The sequence below is a fragment of the Balearica regulorum genome, chromosome Z (genome assembly GCF_011004875.1).
Source record: "Balearica regulorum gibbericeps isolate bBalReg1 chromosome Z, bBalReg1.pri, whole genome shotgun sequence".
Lineage (NCBI taxonomy): Eukaryota > Metazoa > Chordata > Aves > Gruiformes > Gruidae > Balearica > Balearica regulorum.
The window spans coordinates 61692789-61708637 of NC_046220.1; the positions used below are offsets into that span (position 1 = coordinate 61692789).

Sequence of the window (15849 nt, forward strand, 5' to 3'; positions counted from 1 at the left end):
ATAAATTAAAAATAGGAGGAGTCAATGTGGCAGTTTCAAGTATCAGTATTTACAACTTATGTCCATGATGTGCAAATGTATGACAACAGAGTTACTTTTTATATATGGCCATTGATGCTTGACTTAGAAGTGACAATTAGCCACCAGTAAGTCAGTAATAAAGTCACAGACCCCAGCCATGCCTCGAATGTACCTACGTTACAGCGAGTCAAGTTAAGGCGCAAATAAACGTCCCATGATATCACTCCCTGGCTGTGGAGCATGGACATGAAGCCAGTATTAAATCTGGCCACAACACACGCTTGGCTTCACATGATTTCTAGCACTTAGGACTCAGGTTACTCTGAAATGGCATTTGTATGTTTCTTGTTACTTCTGTATAATTGCTGAGAAAACATTAAGATAGGAAAATGCTTGTTGCCTGAATTTTAACTGTAGGAACATAGCTTCATGTAAATTAAATAAGCTATGGGTGGCATCTGTCTGATTTTATAGGTTATCTTGACAAACAGAAGTTTGCCTCTGAATCCTGGTGATTGGCCCTAAATATTTATAAAGTGAGCCTTCAATTGTACAGTTCAATGTGACATTTATAATGAATGGAAAGACATGCTAGTTTTCAACAGATCTAGCTGTAGACATTTGCCATAATAGGAACCTGTTAACAAAGGAAGTTAACCTTCCTTTTAAATTTATGCCAGCTAATTAAAACTAAATATTTTTATAAATTATAAATTGCACCTGAGCAGATGGCCAGCTTGCTTTCACAAAAGGTCAGCAAGGACTAAGAAAAAGTTCTGAGTTGTCTGAGTTGCCTGTTGTCCCTTGGACTACTTTTGTTTCTGCATCTAATTCAACCAGTGATTTTGATGAATTCTGGTTTATAGGAAATATCTTTAAAATTCTAATTAAAAAATCACAACACTGCATAATCTGTTAGCCTCATAATTATCTGCCTTGCTTTATTTTTTATGGGCTTGTTCCTGCAGTTTCTCAAGGACCCTCATGATGCTCTGAATACCCTCAGTCTCTAGTAAAACTGCACTAGAGTTTGTAGTGTTCAACAACCTGTAGAGACACTCAGCTACTTGTTGAACTGAGCTCACTTTTTTTGCTTTGGAAACAGTTTTGTGACCATTCCAATTGCTATTTCTGTGCTTGTCTTTGTAGCCAGGGAGATACTTGAACTTAATTTAGCAGTAGCTCAATGGTGGCTTATGGCAAAACAAAAATATTCACCTAAAATAAGCTGTATGCAAAATCTTTATAAAATAACATACTTATGTTACTGAAACATTTTAAATTTCAGGATCACTTAGGTGAATTGCTAATAGCAGTGGAAGAAAAGTCGATGAAGATTGAAGAGTTTGTGAGTGATATTGAATCACTATTTAACTCTGTTGAGGTAAGCCTAGTGTTTTATTGCATTAGTTTTCTTTCCCCCTACAAAATTACTTCTAAGATATGCTTGCCTTGTTTTGTAGCATCATTGTGTTGTGGTTTAGCCCCAGCTGGCAGCTAAGCACCATGTGGCTGCTTGCTCACTCCTCCCCCCACCCCCCTCCCTGGTGGGATGGGGAGGATAATCAGAAGAAAAAGGTAAAACTCATGGGTTGGGATCAGAACAGTTTAATAGGACAGCAAAGGAAGAGGAAAATAACAACAGTGCTTATAAAAGAATATACAAAGCAGGTGATACACAGTGCAATTTGCTCATCGCCTGAAACCCAATGTCCAGCCTGTCCCCAAGCAGCGATGATTCCTCCCTGGCCAGCTCCCCCCTTGTATACTGAGCATGACATTGTGTTATCAAATATCCCTTTGGCTAGTTTGGGTCACCTGCTCTGGCTATGTCCCCTCCCAGCTTATTGTGAAAATTAACTGTATCCCAGCTGAAAACCAGGACACATTGATTCCACTAAGCTCCCACAGGAAGGTGTTAACTTTAGGGGAAGACAAAGATTGCTTTTTTTGCACATTATTGCAAAGTGGAATATGTGACTGTCAAGCACTGGAGGAAAAAGTTCCCTTAATTCTGTTTATGCTTATAAAAAACTCAAACTGTTTGTGTGTTTATTTAGAATCCAGTGTGAAGCAGCTAAACTAGTTGCCCAATGTCGTAACTTCTTATTGCCTAAGTTCTTAAGGCCCTCTCAGTCTTGAGGACTGCATTAATTTCAGTTGAAAGTATGGATATTTATCTATGTTGTAGTCATACTTCCTGTCTCAATGCTTAAATATAGAAGTTTACAATTAAACATGGTAAAAAAAAAAATCTACCATTGTTTTTAATGTATTTCTCTAGCGCTATTTCTCCCAGATGAGCTTGCTTACAAAAATAAAGCTCTCTTATTCTCAGGATGACAGAAGGAGTCTGGTGGATGGCTCATGTATGGGTAATTGAGTTTCTGTGTATTCATAAAATGTTATAATTTTATTCAGCAGATCAATTTACATCTGTTTTTACTTTGCAGGAAAACTGTAAGAAAAATGCAGAGTTATTGGAAAAGCAGAACGAAGAGATGCTTAAGAAAGTGGTGGCACAATATGATGAGAAATCAGATAACTTTGAGGAAGTGAAGAAGATGAAAATGGAGTACCTGTATGAGCAGATGGTTAACTTCCAGCAAACTGTTGATTCAGCGAAGGAAACTTTGGAGACAACAGTAAAAGAAATGGAAGAACTTGATGGATTTGTTTTCCTAAATGTAAGTAAAAATGGCTTTCATATTGTAGTTTTTATGATACTAGTTAGGAAAGCACTTACACAGTACCTAGGCTGAGAATGAGTTATTTACCTTCCTTTTTTCTTTTTTTTTTTAAGATAGCTAAATCCTGCAAGCTCAGCTATTCCACTCTGAAACTGCTAGATCATTGCTTTTGTCATGTGAATGCTCAGAGAGAATTGCAAAGATGATGCATAGGATGAAAACATGTCTTATGACATTAAAATAGTTCTGTTTTGTTTTGTGAAGAGGAGGCCAAGAGTCACTTTGTCTAGAATTAATTATTCACTGAGGAGTAAGAATTTTATAGTAAAAGGTACTTTACTGTATGAAAAATAAAGGTGAAACAAGAAAGTGTAACTGAAAATTATCTGTACCAGAAACAGAGTTGTTCTTGAGTTATGAGGTTGTTCTTTTGTTTTGTTGTTTTGTTTTTTTTTAATGAGCAGACACAGACAGTAGTTACACATTCAGATTACTGAGGCACGATAAATGTTTACTGCTGTGTGGTGCTTAGTTGCTGGCCAGGGTTAACCCACAGCAATTGGCTTAGGTGTAGGAACGTGCATGTGAGGTGCATGTCTGTAATCGTCCTTTCTGGGTGTAAAAAACATCCCTTGTGACTCTGCATGACGTGAGTTACCTAGCTCATACAGTTGTCAGTTGTAAGCTGGTGTCAGAGGGTCTTGCAGGTTAATCATTAATGGCCTGGGTCCCTCAACATTGTTCTTGTGCTGCAAGACTTGTCCATAAGTGAGCTGTGATGCTTTCTCCTTTATAGAAGTGTATAAGCAGTCTTGAAGCAGGTGGGATTTCTGGGACAATGATCTTGTACTGTTGTGGAATTAGCATATAGTCTGGAAGTTGCAGAGAAACTATGCTGGGATGCAAGAAATGAAAAGTTCAAATTACTGTCTAAAGACTGATCATTTGTAAAACAGCTTTCCAAATACAAGCCCCCAGTCGATTTATCAGCATTTATGGAAATGGTGGAGTAATACTTGGCTTTCTCCCCTGCTCCAAGCTATGCAATGTCTTAATATCCTGTAACCAAGTGAATGCCATAGGAGATTGGCCATTTTGGGGCGAATGAGAAATATATCTTATTTTCCTGAACTTTGTGAGTTGCTGGATCAGTGCTTTGGCAAAAAGATAACTTTGTTAGCTGAAATTCTTTTGTGGGGTGGGAAAATTATTAGAATCCCTGCCCCTTTCTGTTAGCGATAGAGGACAGGAACTTTTCTGTCCACAAGTCAGGAAAAGTTAGCTGAAGATTCATGGAGTATGCGAGAAACTCTCACTCCACAAGTACAAATCTCACACAGTTTCTAGTAACCAGAAGTTATTAAGGAGATTTCAGCCCGAATTTGGATTTAAGTGTTCTTAATGTGTAAGTGGTTTCTTTCTGTAAAAGCATTGGTTTAAGGAAGTATCTGACTGTGCTCTGGTCTTTAAACCTGGATATTGAAAACTGACCCCTCAGGTGTTTAAAACCAGATTGAGACTCTAATAGCCTGCTGAGCCAGAGCTTTGAAGTAGAATATTCTTAAGGAACCAATTCTGCTGGTGTGAATGAGCAGTATCTCAGATGACATCAAGTCAATAAAGCTCTATGTATTTTATGTCTGTGGAGAATAGCAAGGCTGTTAGATGAATGTCTCTTCAACATTTTCAGGGTTTTGAAAACTGTTAAATTTGTTTCTTTTTTCCCTCCTTTAGTCATCTAAAGAATTGAATAAAAGGTATGAACTATGGTTTAAGTGCACCTTAGTGATTACTGTGCCTGGCATTCTGGATGCTTCATTTAGTATTTGCAAGCTTTGAAAACACGCTGCTAATATTCACAGCTACTTTTATAAACCTTGAAATAATGAAATTATGAGAAGAGGTTTTATACTTGTTGCTGTAACTGACTAGTTTTGAAGTGTTTTCCACATGTTCTGTAATACATCAATTAAACAAGTAGCGTTTTAAAATGTCAGTTCAATTTTAAATCTATCTCCACACAGACATTTTTAAACAGATGTTCCTTGTAGTAGTTACTATACACACATATACTAAAAAAACATTTTGACCATGCTTCCATCTCTTAGTCATCACTGGTATGTTCTTTTTTCACTAGTCCTGTTCTGTATTACTTGGTCTCTGCAAGGTTATAATGCAAAGTGTCACTCACATGGCTGGAGTTGTTGGGCTATCCTTCTGAACACAATTCCAGAAAAAAATGAGATTAAGTAGCTTTCAAAAGCTTTCCAGGAGACTATGGGCTGATGTTTTCCCATACCTTTTCATTGGTACTACCTGATTCAGGATGTGCTAGAGGGCTGTTGCCTCATCACAGCTGCATCCTGGCCTGCCTGCACATATCAGTAAATATACGCAGTCGGAAACAGTTCTCTGCCATGTGTGATTTTCTCAAGGGAGTCATTTTGGTGAGACCCAGCCTTTATAGGAGAAGTGTTCAATTATAAGCCTATGTTCCCCCAATGAATTTTCCAAGGTGAACAATAAATATTCAGACAGGCTGGCTGCAGGCTTCTCTTATGCAAGCCCCCAAACCTGCTTTGCCCACACCACCACCACTGACTTTGCCCAAAGGGCCTGGGTGTTGCGTGGTGCACAACAAACATACCCTTGTCAGTGCTGCCTCAGCCATCACAGCGATACACGTGCTGATGTATAACAATGACATGAGGGTTCCAATTGGTGGTCAAATTCCAACCACAGGAGAGTGGTCTGAAGTGAATGTTCCAAACAGCCCTTCATGGTTCCCATTAATCCGCAGAATTAGGACTAAACACTTGTACTCCCCCATTCTAAGTCAAAATGTGACAGTCTGGCCATATGTATCTGCATGTAGTTTATTGCATAAGAATAGAGCAGGTATAATGTGATGAAATGATTTTCCAAGGCTTTCTTTGGTCTTTATTTGTTAACTTATGCACTAAATGTAGAGTTTATTCTGCTGTATGCATGAGTTTGGTTATTACTTTGATAACACCTGAAAAAGGTTAAGAACATGTCTATATAACAATGCCTGTTTTTCTAAAGAAAATAAGTTTTTTATTTGTTGTGCTTTGTTAAGATTATACATAATTAACTACTTTGGTGACTGAAAAAAAGAAGGGGAGAAAGGTAAAATTCAGTTTCCTTGGAAAAAAAAAAACAACTTTCATTTCCTTGAAGCTACTTCTACCTCAGAGTTAAAGTATGTTGGGTTTTTTCCTATAATGAACTCAGCAAATATGGACTAATTAAGTGGAATCCATCTTCCTCTTCATGTTTGTTTTTGGGGTTTTTTTGCTTGCCACAAGCAGCTGCTTTACATTACATCTCTGGAGTCAGCTGCTGTAGTTTATCTCTAAGGTTTGTAACCTTTAAAGGCACTGCGTTAGTAAGTCTGAATCCCAGTGCTTTTGGGAGTCTTGCTATGAACTTCAAATCCTTATGTGTCAAGTGTATACAGACCATGTGCATTCTCTCTGCACTCCTGATCTGAAATCACAGTATGCTCTAAATGTTCAAAATCAGGGAAACAGCTTCTCCTTGCATGTTGTCCACAAGTTCATGGGAAATACTTAAAGAAACATACATTGCATGGTCTTTTCTTCTGGCCTTTGGCAACTATGTGGTGTCACAAGGTATTTTTACAGCTATGTGCTTTTTTTCCAAATAGGTTACTTTCTGCAATGGATACTACTCTGTCTTTAGAAAAGGTGCCCAGTGCTTTTTCACTGTTCGAGCACTATGCAGACAGTCCAGGACAAAGCAACCAGCACTCCTTAAAACATGTGGCTGGTAAGCATCTCTGAATATTGTCTTTACAAAATCTAACATTTTGGCAATGCTTTGGAAATCTTACGAAGCTAAAAACAGAATCTATTTGAGAAGTATAAATTTGCAAACCATGTAATTAGCAATCAGAGTTGAATGTAAAATGAAGTCTAATTGTGCACAAGTGTTTGGCTTATAGTAGGACACTAAGATGAGCAACAGAGGGAAAAATGCTGAAGTGGGGGATTCTTGCATCATTTAATATATCCATACCTCAGACTAGCAGAAGGTCTCTATCTGTAAATCTCCCAGGGCTAAAGAAGTTGCTGTTCTCTTGCAGGCAGGGACAGAGAAGAGGCAATCAAAGGATCTCCTGAACTCTCCTCCTCCCAGAGGGGCAGCTCCAGCATTGCTGGTGTGGGGAGGAGAGCAGGGGGCCGGCTGACGGCCACGGTCCCTGGGCTTGTGCCACATGAACAGTGGCACCTGAAACCCCCATGGGACATGAAGGGAAAGTGCTTAGCTGTAGCTGGAAACAGCCTTTGCTTCAAAGGGCAGTGGTGAAAATTACACATGATATAGGGGTTTATTCATCTCTATTTGATATTTCATATCCTGTAAGTTGCCTGCCTGTTTGGGCTTTCTGCTCTGCCCATACATATACCTATAGAAATTATCTGGATCTGGACAGATGTCAATCAAGAGTTTGCCAGCACCACTTTGTGGATTCATTTTCCTCGAATGGGGTCTCACTCCAGTGTTTCTTTCTCAAGAGAAGGTTTGGTTTGGGATCTTGCATCTCACTGTCATGCTTTGTGATCTCCCATTCACCATCACGCACACCACCACCATTGTAGTCACTCTCTGGCTTTTCAAGTAATGCCTCTTTCTCACGTGTTTGGTCGCTGAGCACTGGAACTAGAGCATTGATTTCCCTAAGATACAGGGGTGTGGAGCAGAGAGACTGCTGTGTCACTGTGAGGAGATTGTCACTCTCGTCCACACTCCTACTTTTATTAGACCTAGAGGAGCTGAGTATCTCTGACAAGGAAGTTAAGGTCTCAGATTTCTATGAATTTGCTTGTGGCATTCAAAACTTCTCAGGTAAGGTTGGACAGCCTCATTTCTTTAGGAAGTCAGATGAAAAGATCTTTTTTGTAACCCACTCTCAGCCGTAGTTAACTTAGTTGTGCAAATGTGCTATGTATCTTGATTTAGTTCTTAAACTCCCTCTTGCCATCCCATGGGTGCAACCATTCTTTCTTCCTGGGCTGCTACCTACTGGCAAGGTCATCCAGGAGGACAGACCCATTTTGTCATTTCCTTTTACCACAAGTCACTTCAACATGTTTTTCCCCAAACTGCTCAGATCCACTTGTCCATTTGATTTGCATTAGCTAGTGTGTTTGCTGAACACCAAATGGCTCCAGGCTAGTTTGCTTTGGCAAACTGGAAATGAATGACTGGCCACTAGCAAGTGACCTTCCAATCTCCTCATTCTTTTTCCTTTCTTCTTTTCTCATTCTAAAATACCTGGTTTTCATTCTTCACTTCCACTACCGAGTATTTCAGTTGTTATTGTGATTTTTACTTTGGTGATCAGTAAAGAAAAATTTTTTTTTTTTCCAAGATTACACCCTTCCTGAAGGAAAATAGAGGTAAACGCCTACATGAAACTTTACTTGGAATTGAACACCTCGAGTATATCATTTATCACATACTGGAGTCAAATGTCAGACACACTCTGATTTTTTTTTTTTTTTTTTTTTGGACTGAAGCTGTTTGATGAAATACATGTGAATTTGCCATGTTTCTCCAGTTCACATATAGAATAATAGAATCAAAGAATGGTTTGGGTTGGAAGGGACCTAAAGATTGCCTAGTTCCAACTCCTCTGCCATGGAGGGACACCCCCCACTAGACCAGTTTGCCTAAAGCCCCATCCAACAACACCTCCAGGGATGGGGCATCCACAACTTCCCTGGGCAACCTGTTCCAGTGCCTCACCACCCTCACAGTAAAGAATTTCTTCCTAACATCTCATCTAAATCTACCCTCCTTCAGCTCAAACCCATTACCCCTCATCCTATCACTCCATGCCCATGTAAACAGTCCCTCCCCAGCTTTCCTGCAGGCCCCCTTCAGGTACAGGAAGGCTGCAATAAGATCTCCCTGGAGCCTTCTCTTCTCCAGGCTGAACAACCCCAACTCTCTCAGCCTGTCCTCAGAGGAGAGGTGCTGCAGCCCTCTCATCATCTTTCTGGCCCTCCTCTGGACTCGCTCCAACAGCTCCATGTCTCTCCTGTACCGGGGCCCCCAGAGCTGGACGCAGTACTCCAGGTGGGGTCTCACATGAGCAGAGCAGAGGGGCAGAATCCCCTCCCTTGACCTGTTGGTCACGCTGCTTTTGACGTAGCCCAGGATCTGGTTGGCTTTCCGGGCTGTGAATGCACATTGCCGGCTCCTGTTGAGCTTGTCGACCACCAGTACCCCCAAGTCCTTCTCTGCAGGGCTGCTCTCAACCCATTCTCTGCCCAGCGTGTAGCTGTGCTCGGGATTGCGCTGACCCACGTGCAGGACCTTGCACTTGGCCTTGCTGAACTTCATGTGTTTCGCACGGGCCCACCTCTCCAGCCTGTCAAGGTCCCTCTGGATGGCATCCCTTCCCTCCAGTGTGTTGACTGTGTTTTTCCTTCAGAAAGCATAGTCTTTTCATAGGCTATGAAAAATTTAATAGAACTTTATTTTCTATTTACTTTCAGAAAAATCTTTCTTTCAAAATGCTCTGCATTTCCAAATTTTCCATATCCACTATTGAAAAGCCCTTTTCCATCAAATTCTGCCTCCTTAAGCCACCCCATTAACAAATGCATAAGCATAAAAAACCCTTGCAGCATGCCATTGAGCATACTGGAACCCAGGCCGTGCCACAAGAGGAGTGGGTAAAATTGAAAAATTGAAAAATTATTATTTCCAAAGCCTGCTGTGAGTCCTGCACTTTTATACCAGAAGGTGAGGACCCTTGCTGATTATAACAGTCTTCCATTAAAGTCACAGAGGAATGTAACTGCTGTCCTTCTTCAAGTCCACAAAGCCAAGGAAATGTTATTTCACATTCCATTGGAAAGGGGTAATTATCCTTAAAATAATTGGGATTATTATTTTTTCTCCTGGGGGCCATGGTGTTTAGATAGCATGAAGGAGAAGCTTCCTCACACCACAACACTTCAATTGAAACTGAATTGATGAGAAAATGTCACACTTTTATACTGAAAAATATGATTTAGTGAAACTTGGGGTAAAAATATCTCATTTTTTTGACTAAAATTAATTTTAAAAGGGACTAGCACTTTGATAACACATAAATGTTCTGTTTCTGAAGAGAATAGTTCAACTTCCTGCTTTGAAATTACTTCCTTTCAAAAGTTTGTTTCATATAATGCTACAGGAAATTAGAAATCAAATGTTTCTCAATGTTAACAAACTGAATTTTGATCTATAACTTTTTTCAGAAGTTTCATTCATTAAGCTAGCTTCTGTTCAGATTTGGCATAATAATAATTCTTGCAGTTGTGGGGTTTCTGTGATCATAAATAGCAGTTTCTAGGCAACTTCACAGGAAAAAAAAAAAAGCTGGTTTCCCCACTGGGTCCACTAAAAGGAAGTCTTTTCCTAAAGATGATCAATTTTTAAATTGACTAACTCTAGATGAAGTCAAAAGACAAATGCAGATTGTTTTTAGCAATGGAAGAATTTTATTTTTTTTTTTCAATAGAAGCAGATGTAATCCCACTGTACTGGTAGCTTTCTGTATAAATCATAAGGAAACAGCCAGCATCTGCATTTGCCTTGTTCATACCAGAGGGGATCATCATCATCATTACTGGGAAGATAACTGAAAAAAAGCAAAAGCTTTCTGCTGAGATTCTAAGAGAATTCATGCAATATGGAAATTCACTGGATGAAGAAATAGAACCATATATTTTCATTCCCTGCAATCACTTTAAAATGAGCATCTTTTGGGGCTTTTTGCTTCTTTCTTTCCCATCCCTCTCTTTTAAGCCATAATCGTAGAGGGGAACAATATCTCATCAGGGATGGATCTTTGCCGATCAGGAGACAAAGTTTATATGAAATTTGGAAAACCTTGGAGATCTTTGAAGCACTCTTTGTGAAGGATGCTCCTGGTTATCCCATGAGGTTCAGGTGCTTTGGCAGAGCTCAGGTTGACCTGCGCCCCAAGGATTCACTGTGTCTTTGGGGAAAATGACCATGCCACGCAAGAGCACCTGGTAGTGCACCTGAAGTAGGAGCCCACTTCTGGGCAGGGGTGGACCAAGGCTGCAGGAAGCCTCCTGCTCCTCAGGCTGTTAGTGCAGGAGCTCTGAGCCTTCCTTTACCTAAAACACATCCCTCCTGCTGTCAGTCTTAGTGGATTTGACACACTGTTTGAAAGTGGAGTGTAGAGCTGGAGAGCCCTCCCTGTGACTGAAGGTAGCAGGTCTCCTGGGGAAAGGAGAAGGATCACTGGAGTTGTATGACAGCTCTGTGTGTCCAGGATTGCCACAGCCCTGGGACCCTCCTTGCCAGTGGTCAGAAATGAGCAGCAATGCCATGACTCATCTGTATGATGGTCTTGCTCCATATGGAAGGACCCCAAGAACTGGGCAGGGCACGGGCACACGCTTTGTGCTGTGTTCAGGTGGTCCCAGTACTAGGACTGGATCTTGCGTTGTCCAGACTGTGAGGGAAATGGACAGATTCCAATGCTGAGCAACTAACTTTTCTGTTCCTAATTTAGGAGGACCTATGGCTCCAGAACTGCGTCAGTATTATCCATATTTCATGTACTTGCTGTACTTGTTCTGTGGAAATAAGCAACCTGAGTGAAAATAAGTAACCAGGTTGCCTCACGAACTTGTAGGTAATTTGGCTGAAAATGCAGGAGTGTGAATAACAACCGTCAACTTTCCTCTCAGTCCCACAGACACCAACTGTCTTACCTCAGGAACCAAACTCAGCCACCAGCACCTCTATTGCCGTTTACTGGGCTGTGAACGATGGGGACGCCATTGACTGCTTCCAAGTCTACTGTATGGAGGAGCCACAAGCCAGCAAAGATGCAGGGGGTGTGTAAGGTCTTGCCTTCATGACAGCAGGAGTCCTTTCTGCTCTGGTCTGGGGTAGGCAGAGGGGAGGCCAAATGGCAGGGCAGGGCCCAGGATGCAGAAAGAAGAGAGGCTGTGAAGACATCATGCATAGGATTAAGAATGGGTAATGGTGGAGGAGGGTGGGAGGTAGATGCTATACCCTTTCCTCCCCTTTGTCCTCCAAAATGCAATATAAATATCATGATCAGTAAAGTTCCAGGTAGTTGTTTGCTGAGAAGTGACTATTTCCCTGTTAGGGCGCCCTTTTATGAAGCAGCCTGACCTTCATAGAGGATGTGTCCGTGCTGCCCTGTGGGTACTCAAGGGGACTGCAGTTAGAGGTCCCAAAGGGACGGGCTTCATTAGGTTTTTAGGGCCCTGCATGTACTTTGGAAATGTGTCCTAATAAAAAAAATGACAGGAAAAGATAATTGGTATTTCCACATGTAGACAAAGATTTTTTCAAAATTACTTTTTTTTCAAAATTACAAAATATTTCAAATGTTAAGTATGAAATTGAGAAAAGAGGATTGAATTGCTTATTCATTAAAAAGCTCAGACTGATCATAAAGTCACTGAGCTCTGCACAAATGCATGTGTGTGCATGCTAAAGGATGCTAAGGGCTTTTTGTAATGGCTAATTTGTAGCTCAGGGCTCTAAAGTCTATTGTGAGAAATTGTTATGTTATAGAGCAGTGAAACCAAGGTTGACAACTGCTGATTGTATGTCCAAAATTTGCAGTTGAGTCCTTAGTAGGACTGAGGGCCATAATCTCCCCCTGCTGTCAGTGGGGTTTGAGTGCACTCAACTCAAGGGCATGTCAGAAACTTTCTGTCAAAACTGAGTCACAGTAAAATATGGAGATGTTGGCTAGTAACGGTTCCTGGATTTTTAAAAATTTTTTACATGTTAGTCGAGAGGCACAGTTGTAGGCTCCACCAGTGCAACATGTGAGCGTGACATCCGATGTATGTGTGTGTTCCTCCTAGCTTTGGTGGAAGAGTACAGAGTGACAGTGAAGGAGAGCCACTGCATTTTGGAGGACCTGGAGCCGGATCGCTGCTACAGTGTGTGGGTCATGGCTGTGAATGGTACAGGCTGTAGCTTACCCAGTGAAAAAGCCATTTTTAAAACAGGTACGTACATATTTTGGCTTTTGATTATTATAAGCTTCAGGTCCTTAGACAAATTCTAGTCCATAATGTTACTGAAATAGAAGAAACTGCTTCATTAACCCATCTGGCAGATAGTAGGCAACTCGCGGTCATTTCTCTTTTTGCTGAGAGATAGCAGCATAGTTGCTCCTGGGAGGAAACTTGAAGGCATTTAGACTTGAAGACATTTCCAGGCCTCGCGACTGGAACATTGGGGCAGCATGTGATGAATTTCTCTTCTGCGTGCGCTGCAATGCTCCAGGGCAGCTCTGGGAAAGCCACCCAGCTGCTCCCTGCTGCTGCTTCTCCTGTGGAAAATGAGACGATGGCTGCGGTTTTTGCCTCTCTGCCATCCTCCCAAATACATCCACATTGCATTGATTTAAATTATTAACTTTTCAGGGGAAGGCCTGCTTTACCTAGGTCACATGGTGTGCCTAGCTCAGTGGGACACGAATCTCAGGTGTGGTTAAGAGGCTCTGCTGCTGTTTGTTATAAATCCAGATGAGTAATTAGATGAGTATTGTTTATGAGCTTCATTTGACTGATTAATTTTTCTGAGCTTTGATTTCTTTAATAATTTGTATTGACAAAACTATTGCTTCTTGAATTATGAGCAAGGTGAAGCATCTTGTGTCTGAGGCCCTCTTGCCAGACAATTTTTTTAGTGCTACAGGATAAGAACAGCCATTCCGTTCTTACAGTCACAAAATACAGACAAGGGTATTTAACAATTTCATAATGAAATAACTGTACAACATTGAGTGTATTGTTGAAATCACTTGGCAGCAACCACAACTTCAAGCCTTTTTCTTAATCCACCAGACTTCAAATTTGTTGATAATTCTCCTTGGTATTCAATTTGCTATTCATATTTTTAGCAAAGATGACTTTTCAGAGAATTCAAGGGAGAAATTCAAATTTTATGGCCTCAACAATGTAATTGTGATCATGGTGCAGATTCCTGCAAAATGGTCAAATACTAATGTGTTATTACTAGCTAATAAATTGTAATATAAAGAGTTCTCACCTCTGAAGCTATTATATTTTAAGAACTGTCTTTGCCTTTTGGTGTCAAGCTTACCATTCTTTTTCCCAAAACTGAAGTCTTCTGAAGAAGTTAATTTCCTTGAGTCTTTGATGCCTTCCTTTGGCCTGTTTCTTTAAGAAAACAAATAAACTAGATCAAATAAAGGCTCATTAAACACCTTCCCTGAAGCTGCAGTGAACACTGTCTGAAGTGCACCAAGCCCCAGATGCACTTGTGGGGACACTGCTGAGTACTGACAGATGCAAAACCACTGTGTCCCCTCAACATCACACGTGGAAAGATGAGCACTGGTAATGGAAAACAGTTCTTTGGTGTGAGCCCAGCTACTTTGATATAAAGCTAGAGTACTTTTATTCTTCAAGAAGCACAGTGAACTCAGCAGCAAGAATTTAGAGAGGTGGTTTTTTTTTCAGTAATTCAAAAAAAAAAGTTTGCGTGTACAAGAAAATAATTTGTTGGTATATGCAGTTACAGGAGCATACACATTAATAGTGGATCAAAGCTGTGCCTCTCCAGGTGTTGGGAACCCTGCAAGGTTTCCCTGTTAGGAGTGTGCCCATGGAACTGGCAGTGGGCCAGGGGAGTTGTGGGGAATGCAGGTGGGTGCTGCTGCAGCATCCTCCCCAGCACCTCCCGTCTCCTGTCCTCCCCTCCCCTCGGGAACATGCTGTTTCCAAGCAGTATTTTCTGCAAGGGAATGATGCTGAAGGCAGCAAGTATCCCTCAAACCGATCTCCAGATGAAGGCTCTTTGCAATTCTAAAGACATAGGAGTGAATGCACCTTCTTCTGTTGTTCAAAACCTATGTGATTCTCACCCTGTATCTGAGGGACAGAGTAAGAACTTACCCTTTTCAGCTCTTTGCCTCTTACAAGATCACTTATATGAATGCTGAAATATTACCAGGAAATCAGATATATATTTTAACTGCAGTTAATTTATTAAAAAAAATCCCAGAAGCAGAGTAACAACTTTTTCTGGTATGCTGACTCCATCTACTCTTCAGATAGATAATTTCAAATAAAAAAAAATGCTTGATGTCTTGTGACAGACTATTTGCACATACATAAATGTGGGTATGTGTGTCAGTTGCTGAATGCATATATTAGGGGATTTAGCTATTAATTTTTTATTCTTTAGAAGCAGATGCATTTAAAAACAGACATTCAAATATGTCAGAAGAGAATTAAAGGATTATTGCTAAGGGAGCCACACAGATGGGTTACCAGATGAGAATCTATCCCACAGATTCTTTCTTCTGCTGAATACCTAGATTAGCTGTTCCTGTAGTAAAACATCAAGTACATCTTAACCTGAACTGCTAACCTCCTGATTTTCACTAAACCAGGAAATCAATATGTACTGGTAGGTGTTTTTCTTTCCTTTTCTACAAAACAGAATGCATCAGGAATGATGGTTGCAGTTCTATAAGATTATCTTGTCATTAATTATCTAATTTCTACTTTTGTCTAAGGCCTCCTGTTTGGAACCAAATCTCTTTAAAAGCAAAACAACTTTCTGTGATGTCTTTTTAATTAATAACCTTTCTTCTAAGGATTGGTATTAAGACTGTTTCTGAGTTTCAACAGGAGGTTGTAAGGTTCGTTTATGTTGCTATTCCCTAGAAAGAGAAAGTCAATACAACTAATCCATTTTCAGCCTATGATGTTGGATGTGCAATTTCACACAATAGCTTTTGATTACTTTCATTCAGTGCACTACTTTACATTCAGTTTTCTGTCTTGCAGTTGGGCCTGTAGTTCTTGAACTGAGGCTCTAAAAAAGAGAAATTAGAGGATCAAATCTTAGCATTGCAAAAATAAACAGGGCGTAATTAAGCAGAAAGTCAGCATCTCCCCATCAATTCTGCAGCAGCACATGTGTTTCTGATGCAGTTTATGCAGGGACTGCTGAGGGCAGGATTGAGGTGATACAGGGAGAGCTGTAGGCATTACTGCCTTGGTGCTCTGCTCCTTGAAGATTGGTAGAAATG

General features: G+C 40.6%; 1 protein-coding gene across 1 annotated transcript in view; it reads left to right on the forward strand.

Annotated features, from left to right (window-relative positions):
• CMYA5 (cardiomyopathy associated 5) overlaps positions 1 to 15849 on the forward strand; it is a 49204-nt gene that overhangs the window by 19999 nt on the left and 13356 nt on the right. Inside the window, exons 3-8 of the mRNA XM_075740376.1 lie at positions 1310 to 1405; positions 2475 to 2708; positions 4446 to 4468; positions 6403 to 6524; positions 11480 to 11629; positions 12641 to 12787. Coding sequence (XP_075596491.1) covers positions 1310 to 1405; positions 2475 to 2708; positions 4446 to 4468; positions 6403 to 6524; positions 11480 to 11629; positions 12641 to 12787 — 772 coding nt within the window. The remainder of the gene's footprint in view (positions 1 to 1309; positions 1406 to 2474; positions 2709 to 4445; positions 4469 to 6402; positions 6525 to 11479; positions 11630 to 12640; positions 12788 to 15849) is intronic.